The 22,546-nt window shown below is 43.9% G+C and overlaps 3 protein-coding genes across 4 annotated transcripts in view; all 3 read left to right on the forward strand.

The window, feature by feature from the left end:
• Window positions 1-521: 521 nt before the first annotated feature.
• On the forward strand, window positions 522-5,447 carry rbm12 (RNA binding motif protein 12). Its single transcript, XM_035520330.1, has 2 exons — window positions 522-605; window positions 1,641-5,447. The coding sequence occupies exon 2, from the start codon at window positions 1,663-1,665 to the stop codon at window positions 4,345-4,347; it is 2,685 nt and encodes an 894-aa protein (XP_035376223.1). The 5' UTR covers window positions 522-605; window positions 1,641-1,662; the 3' UTR covers window positions 4,348-5,447.
• Window positions 528-16,486, forward strand: cpne1 (copine I). Of its 2 annotated transcripts, none has more exons than XM_035520332.1 (16): window positions 528-605; window positions 9,784-9,915; window positions 10,088-10,267; window positions 10,428-10,502; window positions 10,974-11,045; window positions 11,191-11,274; window positions 11,420-11,509; window positions 13,367-13,462; window positions 13,719-13,805; window positions 14,056-14,115; window positions 14,198-14,331; window positions 14,625-14,679; window positions 14,768-14,819; window positions 14,938-15,062; window positions 15,297-15,533; window positions 15,757-16,486. In XM_035520332.1, exons 2-16 carry the CDS (start codon window positions 9,784-9,786, stop codon window positions 15,868-15,870), a joined length of 1,593 nt encoding a protein of 530 aa, XP_035376225.1. In that variant the 5' UTR covers window positions 528-605; the 3' UTR covers window positions 15,871-16,486. The 2 variants fall into 2 exon arrangements, with proteins under 2 accessions (XP_035376225.1, XP_035376224.1); XM_035520331.1 differs by lacking the exon at window positions 13,367-13,462 and adding an exon at window positions 13,527-13,625.
• Window positions 16,487-18,257: 1,771 nt separating this feature from the next.
• Window positions 18,258-22,546, forward strand: part of LOC113589346 (fer-1-like protein 4) — a 29,699-nt gene continuing 25,410 nt past the window's right edge. Inside the window, exons 1-7 of the mRNA XM_035520329.1 lie at window positions 18,258-18,821; window positions 19,557-19,612; window positions 20,666-20,754; window positions 20,920-21,019; window positions 21,207-21,304; window positions 21,826-21,867; window positions 21,976-22,131. Coding sequence (XP_035376222.1) covers window positions 18,743-18,821; window positions 19,557-19,612; window positions 20,666-20,754; window positions 20,920-21,019; window positions 21,207-21,304; window positions 21,826-21,867; window positions 21,976-22,131 — 620 coding nt within the window. The 5' untranslated portion in view covers window positions 18,258-18,742. The remainder of the gene's footprint in view (window positions 18,822-19,556; window positions 19,613-20,665; window positions 20,755-20,919; window positions 21,020-21,206; window positions 21,305-21,825; window positions 21,868-21,975; window positions 22,132-22,546) is intronic.

Genomic DNA, 22,546 nt, shown 5'->3' on the forward strand with positions numbered 1-22,546 from the left:
GTGGTTTTCAGTTTCACTCTAAAGGTTGCCACTGTGGTTTGCATAGCTAGATAGTTAAAGTAGATGTATGTGTAGTGTATGTCCCCACTTGTATGCATTAGGCCTGGATGTCAAGTACATTCTGATTACAGTCTAATTTCTGTAAAATCATTCATATTTCATAATATGCTTTTATTGGCCAACTGCTCCTGGAAATTATCATGTTAACAGACTGGTGATTTTATTTTATTTTTTAAGTTGTTGTTTTTTGTTTTTTTTTTACACTTCATGCATGAATGTTTATGCTGGTTCAAAATGAGGTACAACATGATGTGCATGCCTTAAAGACCAGTTTCAAAATAAGCTTTGGCTTTTGCAGCTGTCCAAACCTCTGCTGTGAATGCTTGGTGCTTTAAATGATTGCTGAATGTGATCACAGTGTACCGGCGCTGAACGGACTACTACAGGATGCATACTGGGCATTTCTGGTTGCCTTGCTGTTTACATTGATGTTTTTGCCTTCGTTTATTCTTTTATTACAGTCGAGAGTTGATTTTAAATGCTTGCTGTCAAGATTGGCTTGGGTTTCGCCCGCAACTAATAACGAAGCACAACTAATTATACAGGTAAGCATTTGTGTAGCTTATAGTTTAAGATTCACAACTCCTTTTAGATTGGGGGATTTCCTACACCTCAGTTTTTGGTTTGCCTAGTGAGCTTTTCCCCCTCTGAAACTAGTTGAAGACCCACGTTAAACTGCCAGAACTCTCTAAATATTTTCAATGTCGTTCACATGATAACCATGACTACTTCACACATTTATTTTAAAAAAAAACAACAACTGGAATTTGAAGTCTTACAGGAATGCCTCTTGAGTTAGCTTAACTAGTGTATTTTTTCTGGAAACCTTTAGCCAAGGAAATGTGCAATTTCTTGCCAATCTCACTTCTAGCCACCTCAAGTAATTGGTCTAAGGTCTTATGTTCAGACCATCCTGGGTCATGGCAATGGCCTGGGCACTGTGGTTGTGGGTAGCAGATACTGGCATGTGTTTACACTGCAGACCAGTTAGGTTGAAGTAAAAATGTACTGGGTTGATGCATTTAATATAAAATGTGAAGAAGCTTTAATTTCAGTGTTATGACTAATGCTGGTCTGTTGATCCTTGGAATTGCAAGTTATCACAAAATATTTTGAAAGGGAGGGGAGGGAATAGTGGGTTGAATTTTTGATACCTGCAAACCACTTGACTGTGAGTTTCAAAATTGAGGCTAATACTTTATGCAGACCAAAATGGTGAAGTATATGTTCAGTGTTTTGTAAAGCGTTTTTAAACTGCACAGACAATACTTGAATTGAAGCGTCGAAAGAGTGTTCTGCTTCGGTATCACCCCTGTTCATTTTTATTTAATGACGTGAGCTCAGTGGCACAGAAAACTTCGTTTGCTGGGGAGTGGCTTTGCCCATCAAGAGACAAGTGCATTTGTTCTTTCTGCTGTTGTCATGATGTGATCGCGCCGATGCTTTTGTGTACACATTTTCATCCTTTTCCATTTTTACTGCTGTTGTGGTTTGAGTCTTGCTTCTGTGTGTGACTGACTGTGTCCTATTAACCCTTCTTCTGCCATAGCCTGACAGTCGTTGCCTTCTTTCATCTACAGGTGTGCGTTATAGCACCGCAGCATGGCTGTGGTCATCCGTTTGCAGGGTCTCCCCATTGTGGCGGGCACCATGGACATTCGCCATTTCTTCTCCGGACTGACCATCCCAGATGGTGGTGTGCATATTGTAGGGGGTGAGCACGGCGAGGCGTTTATCGTGTTTGCCACAGACGAAGATGCCAGGCTTGGAATGATGCGCACAGGGGGCGCCATCAAGGGCTCCAAGGTGTCACTGTTGCTTAGTAGTAAAACCGAGATGCAAAACATGATCGAGCTGAGCCGCAGGCGTTTTGAAACTGGTAGTGCAGAGGGGGCTACAGGTAATGGGAATAGGACAGGTCCTCCCAGCAGCTCTGGAGGTAGTGGAAGGCCCAGCATGCCCACACCTGCCCAAGGTTTCAGCAACACCACTTCAACCACCACCACCACTGCAGTCTCGACTAGTGAGCCTGTAAGCAACAAAAGTGTCGCCACTTTTGCCCCCACCAGCATGGGGAACCTGCCTCCCAACTTTAATAACTTCAGCAGTCCGAGTCTCAGCATGGGCTCCACCATGACTACCGCAATGTCCTCCTTGAGTTCAGTACCCCCTCCTATACCACCTTTGCCCACCATGCCAGCCTTGCCACCAATGCCACCCATGCCCGTTCCACCACCCGTGTCCACTTTGCCCCCAGTACCAACTGTTAACCCAATCACCTCGGTACCTCCAGTCCCTCCCATGGCTCATATGCCCCACCTCTCCGCTCTCCCACCTTTCAACCCAGGCGTTCCTCCACCTGTTGGCCCAGTGACCGGTGCTCTTGCTGCCACAGGACCACCACTCTCTCTTGGCAACCCCAATCCAATGTTCCTTAACCCCCTAAACCCTCTGAATCCCCTCAGTCTGCAAGCTCACTTAAAATCAGCAATTACTAACCCAGACGAATTGCACATACAGCTTCAGGGCCTGCCTTTCACTGTTTCTGAAATTGAAATTAGAGACTTTTTCCATGGGCTAGGGGTTGACTCTGTTAAGATGCTCAGAGACAATCTGGGCAGAAGCAATGGCAGGGCTTTGGTTAAGTTTTTTAACCCTCAAGACTCGTTCGAAGCTCTAAAGCGGAACCCTGGGATGATAGGCCAGAGGTATGTAGAAATATCACCTGCCACAGAGAGACAGTGGCGAGATGGTCAAGGATTGAGTGCAGGGCAGGCGAAAGTTGGAAACGACTCAGAAGCTAATCAGCGCCATCATATGGGTGGCAGCTCGAGCTCGCCTTCCCTGAGGGAGCGCGCCAGGTCCCGTTCTCCTCACAAACAGGAGCTGTGTGTGTATCTGAAAGGGCTCCCATATGAAGCAGAGAACAAGCAGATATTTGAATTTTTCAAAAACCTGGACATTGTTGAGGACAGCATTTACATTGCATACGGTCCCAATGGCAGGGCCACAGGGGAGGGATTTGTTGAGTTCAGGAATGAGATGGATTACAAAGCTGCCCTCGGATGCCACATGCAGTATATGGGTAGCCGATTTATACAGGTGCACCCCATCATGAAGAAAAACATGTTTGAGAAGATAGATACGATTCGCAAAAGGATGCAGGGATCTCAGGTAGACCAGAAAGGTAACTCCTCAGAAGGAGGAAAGGGCGCAAGGACTTGTGCTCACATAACAAACATCCCATATAACGTGTCAAAGAAAGATGTGCGCCTCTTCTTAGATGAGATCCAGTTATTTGAGGACAGCCTGAAAGTGCTGGTCGATGGCAATGGCAATGGCCTTGGTCAGGCTGTGGTGCAGTTCAAGTCTGAGGAGGAGGCTCTCAAAGCCGAGCGTCTGCACAGGCAGAAGTTAAACGGGAGGGATGCTTTTGTGCACTTGGTCACATTTGAGCAGATGAAGGAGGTTGAGAGGAACCCTCCTCCACAGGCAAAGAGAGGACAGAAAGCCCATGCCCAAGCTCAGGCCCAAGCTCAGGCCCAAGCTCAGGCCCAAGCTCAGGCCCAAGCCCAGGCCCAGCTCCAAGCCCAAGCCCAAGCTCAAGCCCCACATGCTTTCCCTGGTATGACCGGAGAGGAGTTTAATTTCCTCCGCAACGCTGTGAACATTGGTAACGGCCCTCCGTTTGTCAACCCGTTTGCCGCTCCAGGTAGCGGACTAGCCGGACCGCCCCCTCTGCCCCCGTTAGGCACGGCTTTGGGTGAAGTCTCGCTTCCGGTTCCTCCACCAATGGTTGGAGGTCATTTGCCAGGGCCCATCCTGGAGCCTCCTGGTTTCCGGGCAGGTGGGAACAGTGCACCTCCCGGATTTGTTGGCGCACCTGAAAGTTTAAGAGGCATGCCGCCATTTGATAACGGGACGTCCAGGAAAGTTGCAGGTCAGAACCGTGGTGGGAACCAAGGTCGTTCTGGGGGCTCTCAACCTGGTTTTGGACCATCCTCTGAAAATCTTAGAGGATCGTCCAGCAGTGGGCCAGGTAACCCTAGGCCCACCATTGTCAAAATCCAAAATATGCCTTTTACTGTCACGGTTGATGAAATATTAGATTTCTTTTATGGATATAAGGTGTTGCCTGGCTCGGTATGCTTACAGTTCAGCGAGAAGGGACTGCCAACAGGAGAGGCAATGGTTGCATTCGACTCGCACGATGAAGCAATGTCTGCGGTTATGGACCTGAATGATAGGCCCATTGGGGCAAGGAAAGTAAAGATCACTATGGGATGAAAGAAATCAGATTCTGCCTTGTATGTCACCGGTGGCAAAAGAAACATACCCACAGGCTTAGCTCTTATTATTGGCAGAGCTTAGAGTGGAGTACAGGATATTGTTTTGTGTTTGGGGGGGGGTCTTCATGTTTCATCTTTGAATGCAATATGCTAGATTTACAATTAGATTGATCCAAGATTAGTAGTAAAAAAAAAAAAATTTTTTAAAGAAATAAATACATCCATTGACTCAGCATGACTTGGCTGTTGAAGAGATTGGTTTGTTGTTTTCTCACACTCTCTCCCCTCTCTGAAGAGCTTCAAGGTGTTTGAAACTAGAGACCAGCTGTGAGAGTGCTGAGTTCTTGTAGCACAAGTTAATAGATCTAAAACACACTTTTGCTTTGTGTTTGCAAGTTTTGGTTGTGCTGGAGTGTCTGGCATGCCTTGTCCCTCTCAGATATTCTCTGAAGATAATCTGTATCCAGGTGGAGTTTTTGAAGTTTGCACTTCCTTATGTGTGCTGTATAATGTGTTTTGTGCTTTATTTGATGGGGTAAACACCCAGTGCTGCCATGCATGGTGTGTCCCTGCAAGTCCAAACGTTTCCTACTGCTCAGTTTAAAATCCCCCCCCCCCCCAGTAAATGCATGTAAATGTTTTGTCAATGTATGTTCCATTGCCCGTGCGAGGTGTATTAGATGAAGTTTAACTGTGATAAACCACAAGATGTTAAACCAAGTGCATCAACTTGATTTCACTGTAAACAGACCAAGCGGGACTCTCCAGTAAATGAGGCAATGTAACGTTTTTGTATATGAAAGCTTTTCAGTCTTCTCTTGTGCTCTCTTTACAATGTGTGCTGCTTTTGTTTTTGCTATGATACTCAGTAGCTTTGTTGCTTTTTTAAACATGTTATCTCTAAGCAGTTTTTTTTCTGATTATTTTGGTGTTTCCAGTCTTTATTTGCTGTTGTACATATTTTTTCCAGCTCAACTATTTTGTCAATAAAATGGCATTCCTGAACTGATGAATCTGCAAGGTATCGTATTTCTCTCTTCCTGTCATCTTTTTCTCCCTTTCAGGGCAAAAATGAACAAATAAAGTTTATTTTCTCTCTGCTGGTTTTCATGTTTCACATGTATAATGCAGAAATCGTGGGGGAAATGGCACTCTTGAAAGGGCATTTTTCCCCATCAGTTAAAGCAGCTGTAAAGATTTATGCCCCTGATTTTGACTTCCCAAGACTCGGTCTCGTTTAATGCCACGTGCTTCCCATCCTGAAGTTGCTGGGTAACTTCAGACTCAGTGCTAGTGAGCTCAGCGTTAAAGCCGGGAGTGAACATTTCAGTTTCTGAACCCCCTGATTAGTAAACACCGCTGCAGTCTTCTTAGCACTTCAGTGCTTGGTTGTCCTTGAAGTTAGATGAGCTGAGCTCAGGTTTATTTGGCTAAGACAAGATCTCGTGTTCCACAGGAAATGGCATATTGTGTCAATGCAATGACTTCTGATCTGTAAAATTTTGTTTCTCAGAGTGTGAGCGCATGAACCCTGCTGAGGATTTGAGGTAATTTGCCTGCAGTGGTTTGAGCCCATCCAGGATATTCCTGGCAAAGACGTCTTGCTTCTTTTAATCTTTTCTTTTCAATCTTGATCTTGGCACTAGTAAGCATATGTACTCTAATATTTTGTAGCAATAAAAGACATATCAGCATGGTTTCCTTTTTTAAAAAAATATATAATATATTAGCTGTGACAATTGCATCTTTTTTTAAAAAAGAAAGAAAAAACTGATTGGCTACAGAAACATCAAACTGGCTTCCTGTAATGACGGGTTTACTGGCCCAGTGGTGATGGTCTCGGGAGGCATGTTATGTCATATCTGAAAGATTTGGATGGGTGTTTGCTGGAACAATCCCAAAAGCCTAGACTGAGCTATGCTGAGACAGTAGGTTTGTATTCCCTCCTGGCAAGCTTCAGAGGAGAGTGGGGTGTGTGTTAACGAAGCCACTCTGAGTAGATGTCTCACGCTCCAGGATTACATATTTCCCTACTGTCCCTTGTTAATGTGACGTAGAAAAATATGAGACGGAGGTAGATATTTCCATTTCCCAGTGTGCCTATTCATTTGTGGGTCAATTGATGCTTTTATCCTTTGCCTTTTGGCCACTGTGGCCAAGAGCCTCTTCCCTTCGCTTAAAGTGTTAATACTCCAGGTAAGTTTTAGGCTTTTGACCTAAATACTGCTAAAGGATTTGTGGAACTATTTTTGCCTCTGGTATTCAGCCCGATTTCATATCTGTCTAAATGGAGGAGTGCCGAGCAAGTTCAAATGTGTTACTGCACACAGGCTTTTGGCTGAAGTGGCTGCTGCTGCTGTTGTGAGGTTTAAAGTGAGCTGTGTGCCTGATTTGATTTACACAGTTGGCTCTTTGCCCTTTCTAAAAACAAGTTACCCTTTTCCCTCTTAGTCTTTTGCTATGGCTTGTACTCTACTCGCTTTAATTAGACATGAAGGTGGGTTCTTGCCTTAGAAGGGGCGAGAAGTGAGAGAGAACTGTAGATGCAAGTTTTATGATGAAACTCCATTACATAATTGTTAAGTCTGCACATTCGAATGAGAGTGCCATTTTGGAGAAACTAGCGCTCTGGGTCTGGTTGGCAGGGGGCTTTGTTTCAGCTGTCTGGAGATGTTGGCAGCCATCCCTGTGCTCCATGCCAGCTTTGCTGTCAGAGAGACATTTGGACTAGTCTGTCAAGTTGCACGACATGCAGTAAAGATCTCAAAGACTGTCTTGGGGTGTTCCTTAATGCTGATTTTGGTGGTGATTTAGAATGAAAGAACAAACACTTCATCAAGACTGCATGGCTCAGGTTATGCAATTGGATGTAAACTGAGAAGGTAGATCAAAAGCAAAGCTGTTCAGAGTTCTGATGTTACAGTTGCTTTCAGAGATCTGCAAAGCTGTTCATCACGGCACCTGCACAGGATGTTCTCACCGATTCTCAAATGCCTCGTTTCCAAAAACTTTTTACCTTTCGCATTTTTCCATGTACAAGTAGTCGCACCTTTTGGATTCCATGTTTTTGTTATAGACAATGAGCATTTGTGGTGTTGGGTCAGTGTCTGCTGCTTTTTGTGTTTAGAGTTCTGCTAAGGAGTTCTATGGGGCTGTGTGACCCTAACCCTCTTCTGTGCTTTAAAGCTACCACATATTCAGAAATCCTTCAATATGACTTTTGCAGTGGGTAAAATATCTGTAATTTCTGTGTTTATGCTGCTTGTGTCTTCGCTTGTACCAGAGGGTGTGGTGCCATAATCACTAAACTGAAATGTTGCTGTGTTTGTGGAAGTGTCATACCCTTTGCTAACCTTGTGCACATGCATACCAGTAATGCTTCACTATTGTGCTAGGGTATATGACTCATGGTAGTGTGTTATTGTTATTGCAAGCCGTTAGAACTGTTGTTCCTTGTTTTATTGTTATAATTTATTATTAGCACTACTACTTTTTTTTTTTATAAGTTGAATGTGTTGCTGTGTAGCCTACGATGGCTGTAGATTTTGTTATGCTGTCATCTGTGTGATCTGACTGCACTGTTCCTTCATTGTGGCTGTGTACCTTATGGCAGATTGTGTGAAATGCTGGAAGTGTATGCAGAAGGGCTCATCTGACATTGAGGGCACACTTTAATAGAGTAAAACTGGTTAATGGTCTTATCTCAGTCCAGATTTTGATTCTCAATGTAGCTGGGAGTTGTTTTGTAGTTTGCATTGAACATTCTGCTAAATATTCTTTTCGGGGGGGTTTTTCTAAAACAAAACTGCTAGTGATCCGTTTAACCTGCTTTCTCCATTTGAGTTGTACTGGTTGACCAAGTCCTGGGCCTCGTGCCACCCAGTGTCTTAAACGTGCTTAGAATAATTAAGCCTACCCGCGTTTTAATTGTTGCTGTGTTTTGGAGTCAAGTTATTTATTTATGTTCAGAACAACTCTAATGACTTTAGGATTTGAGTGTGTTGTATTTGGTGCGGAGCAGGCAGTGCCCAATCTTAGTAGTCTTGTGTTCTAGCTCTTTTAATACGGGTCCGTGTTCTGTGGAATGTGGCCGTGCCGGGTTGTGACGTCACACAGCCAGATGGGTAGGGCAGTGTGATTGATTAGCACTTCATCCAATGGGAGCCTACTTAGGCGTGGTACCCGAACCAATAACTTAAAGCGTTTTTCGTGCAACGCTGTGCCACACCTTCTAATTTTACGAAGCTAGTCGTGGGGCTGAAATACCTCGATTACACAGCTATTTTAAGTAGTCTGCACCCGAGGAAACTTTCTTGTGAAAAATCGCTAAGGTTAGACTCAGACTGCTTTTCACATCTCTGCATGTTTTTGCTTAGGGGTTTGTTTAATCGATGTGGCTTACGTTTGTTAGTGAACAGGAAATATCCTTTCACTTTTAGCTTGGTTGCTCACTCTTTAAAACCTCTCATCCGAACAGACGGATGGCTAATGCTAAGCTAGCTACTTGATGCTGTCGCGGTGTGTAGCTAGCTAGCTAGCTAGCTAGCTTGCTTGTGACTTCATGGACGATGACTCTGCGGTCCTTAAGAGTCACGTCGCAAATTTGCGTTGAAACTGTGGCAAGTTGTTCTTGTGGCCGCAGGCTTGCGTACGGTTTCGAACAAAAATGTGCATTGAAGTAACTCGAATTAGCGCACTGCATTGCACCCGTGTTCACGCCTCTTGTAGCCAGTGAGCTGGGCGTGTGTGAATGTCTCTCTAGCTGTGATAGGAAGTAAAAGGATTTAGCTAGGTTAGCTGATGTGTGCATCTGTTCAAAAGTGTAATGGTTAGCTGACTCGCCAAGTCACTGTTTCACAAGTTTGATCGTTGGCTAGATGAGTTGTCGCTGGGATGTTTTGGGACGTGGGTGTCATAAAGGAGAGGCACCTTCCACCCATTTTCCTTTTCCAGTAATTGAAGATCAAATTTGTTCGGATGCAAGAATTATACCAGTGTTTTTTTTAGTTTTTATTTTTTGAAACTGAGCAGGTTTTTGAAGCACACGCAATGCCACTTTGTTCTTTTAAGTGGTTGTAGTTTAAGAACATGGCAAGCTTAACTCTTAGAACAGGAAATGTAAAAAAAAAACAAAAAACAAACAAGAGTAATCGTTTCTCCATTAGACCAAAATGCCAAAACGTCCTATGTGATGTTATTAGGTACTTACGTCAGTAATATTTAGGAGGGGTCATTCTTGCCTGTACTTCCTGTCTGTGGAAGATGTTGTTGGGAAAATTGTTCTAGTGTGGGTGGGTGTATCTGTGTAAATAAGTCTTGGCTGTGTCAAGACTGGTCTATTGCTGAGGTTGAGGACTCATTTAATGTGGAAGTGAAAGCAGATCCAATACCTCTTCTCTTTTTTTTTTTTTCCTTTCTCCCCCTCTCCCCCCAGATGGCAACCCAGTGTGTGGTGAAGCTCGAGCTCGTAATTTCCTGCAAAAACTTGCTAGACAAAGATGTTGGCTCGAAGTCCGACCCTCTGTGCGTGCTCCTGCAGAGTACAGGCGGTGACAACTGGACAGAGGTATGCGAGGTTTTTGATATTAAAGGTGTCAGGGTAGAAAGGTTTGTGAACAGAAAATGATGTCTATCGAACACCCTGTGCTGGTGTTTAACCAGATTATCATTAAAATGAGCTCCTGCTCAGCACATGTAATGGTGTTTCTCTCTACCCCCCCCCCCCCCCCTTTCTATAGGTGGACCGCACCGAGAAAGTAAAGAACTGTCAGGATCCGGAGTTCTCCAAGAGGCTGTGCATCGACTACTATTTTGAGAAGGTGCAGAAAATAAAGCTGGGAGTCTATGACATCGACAACAAGTCTGTTGACCTGAAAGACGATGACTACTTGGGAGGATTTGAGTGCACCCTGGGCCAGGTACGAATAGTTAAACACAGCCTGCCCGTGTATCTCCGAGGAACTGATACCTGCAAAAACCCATCAGATGCAATCTCACTAGGAACAGGCAGCCAGAGCTACACGTACACTAAACTGCTGAAACATTCAGATTGGCTACACGTACTACTTTGTGCCACAGGTTGTCTCAAGTAAGAAGATCACCAACCCCCTTCAGCTTAAGCCAGGCAAGCCAGCTGGGAAAGGCACAATAACGGTACGTTCACACCCTTGTTCTATATTTATTTGGCTGTTTATCGTTATATGTTTTATTACACAGGCAGGTCGGGTTCCTTTGGATCAGCTAAGATTTTGTTGTACTGTGGTCACTGTTTTACAGGCCTTGCTGTCCTTAAGCACACTGCGGTAATTCTTGTAAAACATTTGCATGCTTTAGAGTGCTGTCTTGATCTTTAGCAGAGTGCAGGTTCTGTCGTCTCTTTATAGCATGCTGAGACCAGTGTTTATCTTTCATGCAATCTTCCATTGTAGAGCAGTACCATTTTGCCTACAGATACCAGTCCAGAGTTCATTGCACTGTCGAGTATCTGTTTTTTCCATCACAAAGTGTTGAGCATCCGTTTTGGTTCTCCCGTAGCCCCGCCTTAAAGTTTTGCATGCAGGGCTCGTTGTAGAGAATGACCTTGGCAAAGCTGTGTGTGTGAGATGAACCTTGTTTTTGTTACAGATTGTGGCAGAGGAAATTAAGGACAACAGGGCCATTGCCATAGAGGTGGAAGCCAGAAACCTGGACAAGAAGGTAGAATTGCACTGGCGTTTGTTAAGGCCATGGGCGTGGCTAGTGTCTCATCCCGCCCCGGGTGATGTGAAGCAGCGGGAGTCCGTAACACGTTGACTTGCGCTGCTAGGCGGCCACTGATCACTGTGCTTCTGCCTTGTGGTAGGACTTGTTTGGCAAGTCGGATCCTTTTCTGGAATTCTTCAAGCAAGATGATGATGGCAAATGGCTGCTAGTCCACAGGACTGAGGTGCAAACTGTTGTTTTGGGGTTGTTGTTTTGTTTTTGTGTGTTTTTGTTTTTTTACTAGTCCTCCTTATTTGTGTTTGCATAGAACCTGTACTGACTGCTGTGTCCTTTTTGGTTCTAGCTTGTTTTTCTCTCACCCTTTTCAGGTCATTAAGAACAATTTGAGTCCATCCTGGAAAAAGTTTGTGGTTTCTCTGCATTCTTTCTGCAGTGGAGACCTGAACAAGCCAATTAAGGTATGGGGTGTAGGTATTGGTGGGGGGGGTGTCTAGGGTTCAGCTACAGAGTAGTATGTATATTAAGGTATGGGGAGTGGTGATGGGGTGTGATTATGGGGGATTTGGGGCTCAGCTGCAGGGGAGTATGTATACGGTGCCATTGAGGAGGGCAGGTATGGGTAAGAAGCTGGTGTGCGGGGCTTGGTATTGCTACAGTGGTGGTGTGGGGTCGGTGGTCGGTATGGGGGACTTGGGGAATTTGCGACTGGGTATAAGATTTTGGAGTTGGTGTTGGGTATTGGCCCTATAGCAAGCTTTACCTTGAAGAAACGGCATTGGTATGCATAAAACTAAAAAATTCTCTGATTACATGTTTAAATAGATTTGTTCTGTATATTTTACAGAGGTGGGTAGAGTAGCCAAAAACTGTTCTCAAGTAAAAGTACTGTTACTTTAAAATAATTATGCAAGTGGAAGTAAAAATGGTCATTTAAATGATTACTTAAGTAAAAGTAAGAAAGTGTCTGTTAAGACTACTCAAGTAGCGAGATACTTCATCAGAACTCATTTAATAAAACTGGGCACGTGCGCATGTATATAAAAAATGAGGCCCACAAACTAAATTGTCATCCTCATAGTTCTTTATTGAATGCAAATATGTTTAACACTATACCTGAGGAACATCTTTAAAAGTGACTTTTACAATAAGTATGCATTCTTCATAAGGGTTTTATTTAAAATATGGACAGTCTTGAATTTCCCTTAGTAGTGTTCAGAAATACTCTGCCAAAACAGAGGGGCCCACTTTCCTTGGTACTGATTTTCCATAGATCTGCTATACGTAATGTGAGTGTAATCGGTTATAAACTTTGTCCTATCTAAGTAGACAGCTGGAAGCCGTTTGGTACATCGTGTCTGCTAAATGCTATACATACAGATATAAATAAAACGGAACCTAAAAACCTATGGTTAAGAAGTTCTGAAAACCTATTGGGATTCAGGGATTCATCGTGCAAAAATACTTAGACAGCTGTTTTTCTTAGTTAGTTTTCTTACTTAGTTCATGAGGTTTTTTATGTCTGTTAAATATTGTGTGTGTATATAACAAGTCACAAACATCACATTAGATTTGGCGATCACTTTATGGTTAGTACAGTTTCTGGGAATGTTCGGAGCTGTTGCCCTGGGTGACTGGTCAGTCAGACCTGCTGGCTGGATATCCTATGTTGCCTACCTAACGGTGCCTGTATGTTGTCAGACCACACTTTCCATTTATATTAATAATGCACATTGGGAGAGATCAGCAATATCTGTTCTTTGTTTGTCGGTCTGCTGTGCATTTGACTCATTTACTGAAGCAAAGCGGTGGTACTCTGGGATCATCTTTAGGGATTTCACTCCCACACTTTACCACTTGTAGGGAAACGTCCAAAAGGAACTTTGATGAATATAACAGAGTAAAATCAAATTTCGGACTCTCAAATGTTCTCAAGAGTACAAAGTGCCTTCTTTTAAAACAACTCTTCAAAAGCCTACTTAAGTAAATGTAACATTACTACCCACCTCTCACACGACACCACAGTGACGTCAACCATGGTGTTCAGTCTAAAACAGGTGAAAGGTCTGCTTATGTGAAGACATCTAATACTTGTAATGAGCGTTGTTGCGTGCACTAAAACCATATAAAGTCTAAAGTGACTATTAATCACAAGAGAAGTTAAAAACGTCATTCTTTCATTAACCTGGTGTCGAATACAAATACAAGTTTTACACGTGCCACAAGGTCAGTGAGCCGTGTGCGTTAAGCTCTCTGTATTGATTTCCATCAGCAGAAATGGGTGCGTTTGTAAGCCAGAGCCTGTCTCTCACTGCTAGGTGGTTTGTTCTGATAAGGACGAGGACACCAGCTCTGACCTGATAGGAGAGTTCACCTGCACCACTGCCAAGCTGCTGGAGGCCAAGGACCAGGCGGTGAGCAGGGTTCAGCATCGGCACCCGCTTCTAAATGTTGTCTCCTCTCGCTCCCTCCCCCCAGGTCAACTGCTTTGACTATGATAATGATGGCACTCACGATCTGATTGGCGTTTTCCAAACTAATGTGTCCGAGCTACTGAAAGCAGACGGTAGTTCTGCGGTGAGACCGCCCGCACAAATGGCAACCCCCATATATCGACCTTTCCAGTGCATTAACTACTGTTGTGTCCTAAACCTTGTCAATGTGTGTTAGGCTGAATATGAGTGTATACACCCGGAGAAGCAGAAGAAGAAAAAGAGCTACAAAAATTCTGGAGTTGTCCGTTTTAAATCTTGTAAGGTAAGTATTTGTGTTGTTTTGAGTGTTAAAGTATGTTTTGGCTTTGGGTATGTTGTTCAGATTAGTTTTTACTGAGCAATATAGCAAAAAAGTTTCCCCAAAACCATCATTCTCAGTTTAAAGAAAGATCATTATAAGTGATCACTTTTGGTCTTTTAGTTCTTAATAAAAACATTTAATCTAACTGTTTTCTAGCCTTTATCCTTCATTCTAGTTTGTCAAAATGTCCAACTTGCACATTTATTTACAGATAGAGACGCAGTACACGTTCCTGGATTATGTGATGGGGGGGTGCCAGATAAATTTCACGGTAAGACGAACGTGCCTTCGGTCGACTGTTACTAGTACGTGTGTGCCGAGAGTGACTGACTTGTGGCTTGTGGTCTCTGCAGGTGGGGATAGACTTCACTGGCTCCAACGGGGACCCTCGCTCTCCAGACTCTCTGCACTATCTCAGTCCCAGTGGAGTGAACCAGTACCTGAACGCTCTCTGGTCTGTGGGGCTGGTCGTCCAGGACTATGACACGTAAGAGCAGGGCTTTAGCCCTTGGACATGTCAACTTTTAACTCGTTTTTACCATTGGATGGTGCGTCCAGCCAGCTACCAATAAACACCGAAACCAGGCCGTTTAGAGCCCTGACTACCTGGTACAGGTGTACGGGATTGGACGAAGTAAAAATGCGGGCTAAATGACGGGTCCCATGGGCTGCGCTCCAAAACACTACTTGAAATGACCCTGTAGCACCACTAGGTGTCAGTGTGGTTTTAATTTTTATTATTTATTTTTTTTCCCTCTCTTGCTCTCTTGCGCTCTCTAGGGACAAACTGTTTCCTGCCTTTGGATTTGGTGCTCAGGTCCCTCCAAATTTTCAGGTTGAACATTTGTCCCTTATTTTGGTTTTTGCGAATTGCTTTTCCTAAAACACCAGCTCCTGCAAAACACTCTGGTGTCGTCTCCCAGGTCTCCCACGAGTTTCCTCTGAACTTCAACCCCAGCAGTCCTTACTGCGAGGGTAAGACTTTATTTAGTTAGTTAGTTAATGTATGTTCATGTCTTGAGTTGGGCACGCATGGATCTCAGTAACAAGTTCTTCCATCCGTCCTCTTGCATGTTGCTGTGCCCTGCTGTAGGCGTGGAGGGCATTGTGCAGGCGTACCGCACAGCCCTGCCCCAAGTCCGCCTCTACGGCCCCACCAACTTCTCCCCCATCATCAACCACGTGGCCCGCATCGCAGCCCAGCAGCCAACTGCAGCTGTGAGTGTGTGCGCGTGCCCGGCTGACTACCAGCATTACCCAACACAACCCGACACTCGGCACTACACCGTCCGTACCGAACACTAATCGCTGCCCGCTGCGACGTGCAGACGGAGTCTGGACCTGCGCACATGCGTTGACCCTCGTAGGATTGTAACATCTCTAGTAAAGCTCATGTGTAGAGGGAATGCCTTACTGCTGACTCACACACTCGCTGTTTTCTGTCGACTGTAGCAATACTTTGTGCTGCTGATCATTACTGACGGCGAGATCACGGACATGGACCAAACGAAGCAGGCCATCGTGAACAGCTCCAAGCTGCCCATGTCCATCATCATTGTGGGCGTGGGCGAGGCCGACTTCAAGGCAATGGATGTGCTGGATGGAGACAACGGCATCCTGAAGTCCCCGAGCGGCGAGGCCGCCGTCAGGGACATCGTTCAGTTCGTGCCTTTCAAAGACTTTACCAACGTAGGTGTCTGTTTTGACTCCAGCATAAATGAGGCAGCAGCTGAAGCCGTTACACAGGCTCAGCCATGCTTTTGCGTGTTCGTTTTCTAGTTGCGTAAACACCTTAAATTTGCATAAATGCGTCACTTTCCACTTGTATAAATTCATGGCATTGAGTGACTTCACCTCTTCACCGTTCCGCTTTTGCCATCTCTCCTTTTCTCCTCCCCCCCCCCCCCCCCAGTCTCCGAAAGAAACCCTGGCCCAGAGCGTTCTGGCGGAAGTGCCCAGTCAACTGGTATCTTACTTCAGGATGAGGGGTCTGAGCCCTGTCAACCCTCCTGCCCCTCAGAAGTAGAGACGACGGTCTGTAGGAGCCGCCGCCCCTGCCGCGGAGCCCCGTAGCTCCCTGGTGAAGCCCGAGTGGTGGCGGATAGCTAGCTCGTTAGCAAGACTACTTTTTGTATAATGCAATTCATATTATGCATGCCATGATGACTTGTACCTCCCAGAGGCCTTATTTTTATGATGCTTGATTAGTTTTACACATCTGTACGTCTCTCGCATTCTCTGCACTTTCACTGAGCTCGCAGGGGTTTCTCAGAAGCATCAGAAAAACAAACATCCATGTGAAGCAAATGTCAGTGTGAGCCAGCGCTCTAGAAAGGGAAATGGTCTTTGGCGAGCTGCGTTTGTACAATGGCTTCCCAGCTGCTTGTTTTTACAAGATTAAAAAAAGGTAGTTGTGCGGCTCCACCTGTGGACAGAGAAGACAAATGTCATCCGCAAACCCTGATGCACGTGTAAGCTGGCGCTGCAGTTCTCTGTTTGACCTTTGACCTGGGGTTTTCTGAAGCCATGTTTGCACAAGGCCGTTTGCGCCACTTGTCTGTTTCCTAATTTCATCAGGACACGTTAAAGAAAAGTAATGATTACAGCATTTGAGCTAAAAAAAAAAAAAAAAAGATAAACCCTTTAAAACTCTGAATGCTTCTGAGAAACCTCCAACAGGCATTCTAATGTGGCTTTATATATTAGCATGTTGGATGTCTCTAGGAAGTTGACATTTAAAATTACCATGCGCTGCTAATTGGAGCCGTGTAACATCATCTCCTATGCATTTTACCCACTAATGACGGCTGCAAAACTATGCAAATTATGTTAATTGGAGTTTGCGGTTGGCTGACTGTGGACAGCAGTTAGAGAAGTGCGTTTTGCCTTAAGCCTGTTGGTTTCCCAAAAGGGACTTTAGAATGAGTGTTCTAATGAGAGACTTCTCATTGGTGCACGCTAAGACTGACCTGACCAATCACAGCTTTCTGGAAAATGTATGGAGTGTTGTTACAGAACGCGAGGTATCCCAGTCACCATGCCGTTCAAAGTAATTTGGGGTTGTTTGTTTTTGTTTGCTTGTTTTTGTTTTTCCCAGTTGCTTAGCCAAACCTCAGTGAAATGTAAATCTTAAATGCTGACGTGAAACTCCATTGCACTTTCTGCTTTGTTTGACACGAGAGCAAAAACGCTCATCTGTTCTGCATAGTTGCCAAATCCAAACTAACCCTTAAAGGATGTTCTTAAAGGATGCTTTGCCTTGTGATGGCAAAGCTTCATCCTGCCACTTTTATATGCTTGTTTGGTTTTTATGAACCCTTTCTTCTCTCTGGTCTGAATGACTACGTGTCTTTGACAAATGAGGTTTGGTGGGAATAATTTTTTAAAGGTTTGCTATTAGGCGCACCATTCAGAGATTTTGATCATGGAGAGATTTCCTTTTTTTAAGTATTGCTGCAAGTTAAAAAATGCAAAGCCTGTGTGAATACATGCCAAATATTCTAGACTGTATTGTTCGCACTTTATGCCCTGGGGGTTAATCTTGCGCCATCAGAAAGCCTGAGCACAATGGATTAGATTTATAAAACTTGACGTTAACTGCTCTACTCCGTGAAAAACGTGGGACGGTGTTTTAATACCTGTTCACTAAGTTGCCGAGATGATATTGGGCTGTGTTGAATGAATTCACCTGTGCCTGAAAGCTAGGCCACGTTCACGATTGGCTAACCCCAGTCGTGAATCCACAGGTACGCTGAAAACTCCTAATTGCATGAAAATGTAATGCATTTGTAACCATTACCAAGATGGGAATGGCATGGTTGCTCGAGTTGATGACTGCAGTACTTCTAAACCACGGCAGAGTAGCAAACCTTGTATCTCGGTGTGTATCTGTGTGGTTAATACCCACGTTTGCATTTCTTATGGCAGAAGCTTCTCTTTCTGGGACCCTGCTCAAGCAAGCCGCTTAGTCTTGTGTAAGAATGAGGATTTTTTTTTTTTTGACTGCAGTGCTATTTGCTGTTACCGTCATGGCGATAGGTTTTGACCCAATGTTTTTATGCTTGAGAGGGTGACAACATTTTGGGACCATCACAAAGTGATATTAGAGCCTCCTTTCCTTCCAGTGACAACCTCACAGCCTGACCAATAGGGAACAACTTGGCCAACGTCTGTTTTGTTTTGTTCTTGTTTACACACCAGTAGCTCACCTGAATCCTTTGAGTATGATGTTCTCAATGCCAATTTCCCTTGATTTTTTTAAAAAAAAAAACTTTTTTTTTTTTAAATAGGAAAACATTTTAAAAATAAAACTCATTTGGAATATGTTGACTTCTGTTTGTGTCCTATTCCTTAAGCATTGAGTAACTTGGTTTTTAAAAAAAATCTTTCTAGTTAACAAAGAATTTGTATATCACGCAAAAAGCAACACTGTTTATGTATATTTGAAGCCTGAATCCAAATGTTTCCAGAGTCTTAATAATGCACATATAATAACAGCCTTATTTACGGAACTGTAAAATACGTATGATTTAATTAAAACAGTAATTTCCTCCTGCTTAACTGAATGGCTGGAAAGTGCTCCAGTTTGTCCAGAAATGTGCAGTCATATGTTGATTTTACACACCTCTCTGTTCTTCCTCCCTGGCAAATTACCATGAGCAAATACCGGGGGTTGAAGGCGCGCTGCGTCCTGAAGGCGACCTCATTCACGCTCCACTCTCGCAGCTCCTCTGGGTCAGGGAGTAGACGGACTCCCTCCGTCATTCAGAGGCCTGAAACCATCCCGCAGTCAGCCAGGGTGGGCACCTGCGAAACGAGACATGTTTACCAGCCGGACACAGAGGTAAACGATCGGTTTCCAGACCGAGGAAAAGACAACCTGCACAAGACAGTGAGACATGTCTTTCAGTGTCCATTTGAAGAGGATTTCTAACCTTCCTGGGAAGTATGACAGGAAGGTGGAGTTGTCGTTTAGAGGTAAAGCCTTGGATTTATTACATAAATGTTCATCTGATCTGACTTTTAATCAGACTATATGTAATAGGTGGGTGCCTACAGGTAGATATGAATGTTTAAAAAGATTAAAAGCTGACTGAAAAGCTTCATCAGACCAGTTTTGATGAGTACGGAGGTCAGGGTGTGACTGCAAATATACTTGTTTCGCATTTCTTTACACGTGTGTTTGTTTGCTTAAACAATATCCCCTCACCTCAATTCAGAAAAGCCTGTCCTACACCTTCAATCACTGGCTCCTTAATTAGACACAGGTCTTACAGGTGTACACTAACAGAGCGTAGGAGGCCGTGTTGTCCATCTACCGTGTTAATCGCTGGTCAGTTTATAGGACCCCCACTAACTGGAGCTTATTTGCATGGCGGTCCGATCTCAACGGCACCGACGTGATTGTGGTGGGGCGGTAAGTGCTAGATTGGTGTGAGGAGTGCCGCAGTACCGCTTGAGTTTTTTGTACGTGTCTCGGTGTTTGGCTGAGAATGTTCTGCCATCCAAAACTATCCAGCAAAAACTGCTGAGTGTTGATAACATGGAGAATGATGAACAAAAATGTTATATTTCATTATAGGGCGTCATGTTTCAATGTATTGCTAATAAATAAATGTTTTCAATAAAGTTGATGCAGTAGTATGTTCTTCTGAGGCGTAGTCTTTATATTGCCATGTGACTGTTTTAAAAGTCATGTTTTTCATTTCCCAGATTTTACACACAAAACCAAGATTCTTCAGTGTGAAAACATTGCCATCTTTAATGAGGTAAAAATAAAAAAATCACGCAGCTCTACCAGTTCAAGGCTGTGACACTTTAGATTAGTCTGAGATTAATGCCGCTTTAAAGGGTTTGTCACCATAGTAACTTCTGTGCTTTGGCTACATAAGGTGAAAAAGTGGGTGTTGGTTTCTGCAGTATCTGTGGATTCCTTTTCTGAATCTCTAAAGAAAAACAGAAGAGAAAGAGAGGGACTCTTAGAGGAGATCAATCCTCGGACTTGGCTGAAGCCCAAATAGCCGTGTGTTCGTGATTATGTCGCATCGCTTCTGTGGCATTAATTAACACACGCCGGCCCTTCATATCGCCTGTTCAAAATTAGAAACCAGAGAGAATCCGTGCTGGGTTCAGGTGCGGCGTGAGCCGGAACGTCCTCCCCGTTTTGCACGGCACATTTGACTGGTTTCACTGTTTGGCTACGAGCAGGGAGGAGCCGCGGTTCCTGCTGCGCACACAAACCGCTCCCTCGGTGGTTGGCCGCTCCCGGTATCCTCGAGCGCTAGCTCGGCGCACACCCCCCGGGCGCTCGCAGGACGCGCGTACACGGCGGCGGGGCGTCTGCTTCTGTCTGCCCCCGGAGTTCACCTTTTAACTTGTGCTAACAAATGCCAAGGCGTTTTGAGGGAGGAGGAGGAGGCCTGAGTTTTTACAGACCGGTCGGTCAGGCTATCGGGAAGCAATAGGATCCGCTCCTCAGATACTTTGCTGCCAAAAAAACGAAAAAGATGAACACATTAACTTTGTGGGTGGGAGGAAGCTGTCACACTGGTGAACACCCAGTGGCTCGTGTGCAGACATGGGTAATATCTGAACTGATGTCAAAACAATAGTTGGCCACATGCATCTTTCATGCTGAGCATTATTTTGGCATAAATTAACATACTTTTAATCTCAATTAACACAGCAGGTACTCCTCACTTCGGCTACGTGATTATTGGAAAGATTGGGGAGAAAAAAAAAAGTTAATAAGTGAGTTTTGCCTGGAAGCAACCAGTAAACCTCTGTTAACTGATATGAGCCATCTGTGCGTGTCTCTCTAGCACTTCAGATGGCCGCACTACGGGAAGATAGTCAAGGACGAGGTGCTCTGCATCAGTGTGTACAACTGCAGCAAAATGTTCAGTAACAGGTCAGTGTGTAGCACTCCCCTGTAGTACCTCCCCGTAGAGCCTCCCTGTAGAACCCCCCTGTAGAACCTCCTTGTAATACCCGCCTGCTCCCTGAGTGGACAAAATCAGTCACAGACATATATAGGAGTGTGTGTGTGTGTGTGTGTGTGTGTGCACTCTTGCAGGCTGCTAGGTAAGTTGGTGATCAGTCTGCAGCATGCAGTCACAGCAGGGAGGTTGGTCCTGAGGGAGCCCCTCACCGACAGCAACTACAGTCTGACTAGTGTAAGCTACCGACGGACTCCCCAAACGTGTTAAACTCCCATCAACCTGCGCTTAACTCTCACTAATCACACCAAGAATCTGGAGTATTGTGCGCCCGACCAAGAAATATGGTCACGGGTACCTTTTGAGCATGCTGGGGTTTTTTATGGCCGTTGCGCTAATGTTGGTGATGTATTGCGGCACTCAGATTTATGTGGAGCTGGAGGTGAGGTACCACCCCGTGCAGGGCACGGCAGGAGCGTGGAGCAGTGAAGACTTCCTCAAGGAGGACGAGAGTGAAGAAGAGTGAGTGAAAGGACTCACAACCTTCCATCGTGGCACACTTCTTTTTATTCTCCAATTTATTAATCTATTGTAAAGCATATCTGGGTCTCTCAAAAGTGCTACAGCAAATAAATGTATAATAGTAATAATAATGATAATATACAACTGCAGCCAAATAAGAAAATATTAACAATAATAAAATATGATTCATTCTTGCTTTCAGCTAAATATTGATAATGAATGAATGAATAAGATTTTATTATTATTTTATTATTATTTATTATTATCTATTATTATTATCATTAACATTTATTTTTATTGTTGTTGTTTATTATTTATTATTGCTATTTTATTTATTTATTTATTATTATTGTTGTTGTTATTATTTGTTATTATTTCTATTATTATTATCCACACTTTCATTCAGCTGAATTTTGATTTGTCTCTTCACCCATATCTTTAAAATAATATATAATTACATTGGACTCTGTCCCTTTTAAATATTTGTATAAATGTTTTGTCTTTTCTTTCATTTTTTGCAGATCGGATCTTGTGATTAAGAACACGGGCTTCCTAGAACCTGGGTGTGTACACTCATGCCACCATTTATTCTGGATGACCTGTTCATCATTCCGTTGCTATCTGTGCTTAAATCTCCATGACCATGCAAGCACTGTACTCTGTAATTTTAGGAAGAACCAGTTGGATCGAGAGACCAGGTTGCTTGGTCGCAGTCTGCTAAGGATGAGCAATGATGATGGAGACAACGACGACGAGGATGACTATGATGATGATTATGACTTTTCAGACATGGACTGCACCAACATGACATTCACGCCCATACTCAGGTGAGTTCATAACTTTATAGTATGATATAGGTTTCCCAGGTTGACTTCTATTTGAGGAAAAAAAGATTAACTTTTTATAATCTATCTGATTGCCAACTCACAAAAAAATGTTTTAGAACCCATCTCAGAAATGTTGGAAACCTGTGAGTAACTTAAATAGCAACTTGACTAGATTAAATCGTAAACATGATATTATGCCATTATAAGTGCCAACCACCTCACGGGTGCCTGCATTAGAAAGCACTGATGCTCAGATCATCTTTTAGTTGTGCGAACTACTGCTTAATGCCAGCTGGTGTATAGTTAGTTAACGTACTGCATATAAATAGCTAAACTTTTCAGTTTCTGTAATTTCTATCTTATCTCACCTACTGTCTTCACACTGAGACTGATGGTGACAAATCTTTTTTATATA

This window comes from Electrophorus electricus, chromosome 20 (genome assembly GCF_013358815.1).
Source record: "Electrophorus electricus isolate fEleEle1 chromosome 20, fEleEle1.pri, whole genome shotgun sequence".
Classification (NCBI taxonomy): Eukaryota; Metazoa; Chordata; class Actinopteri; order Gymnotiformes; family Gymnotidae; genus Electrophorus; species Electrophorus electricus.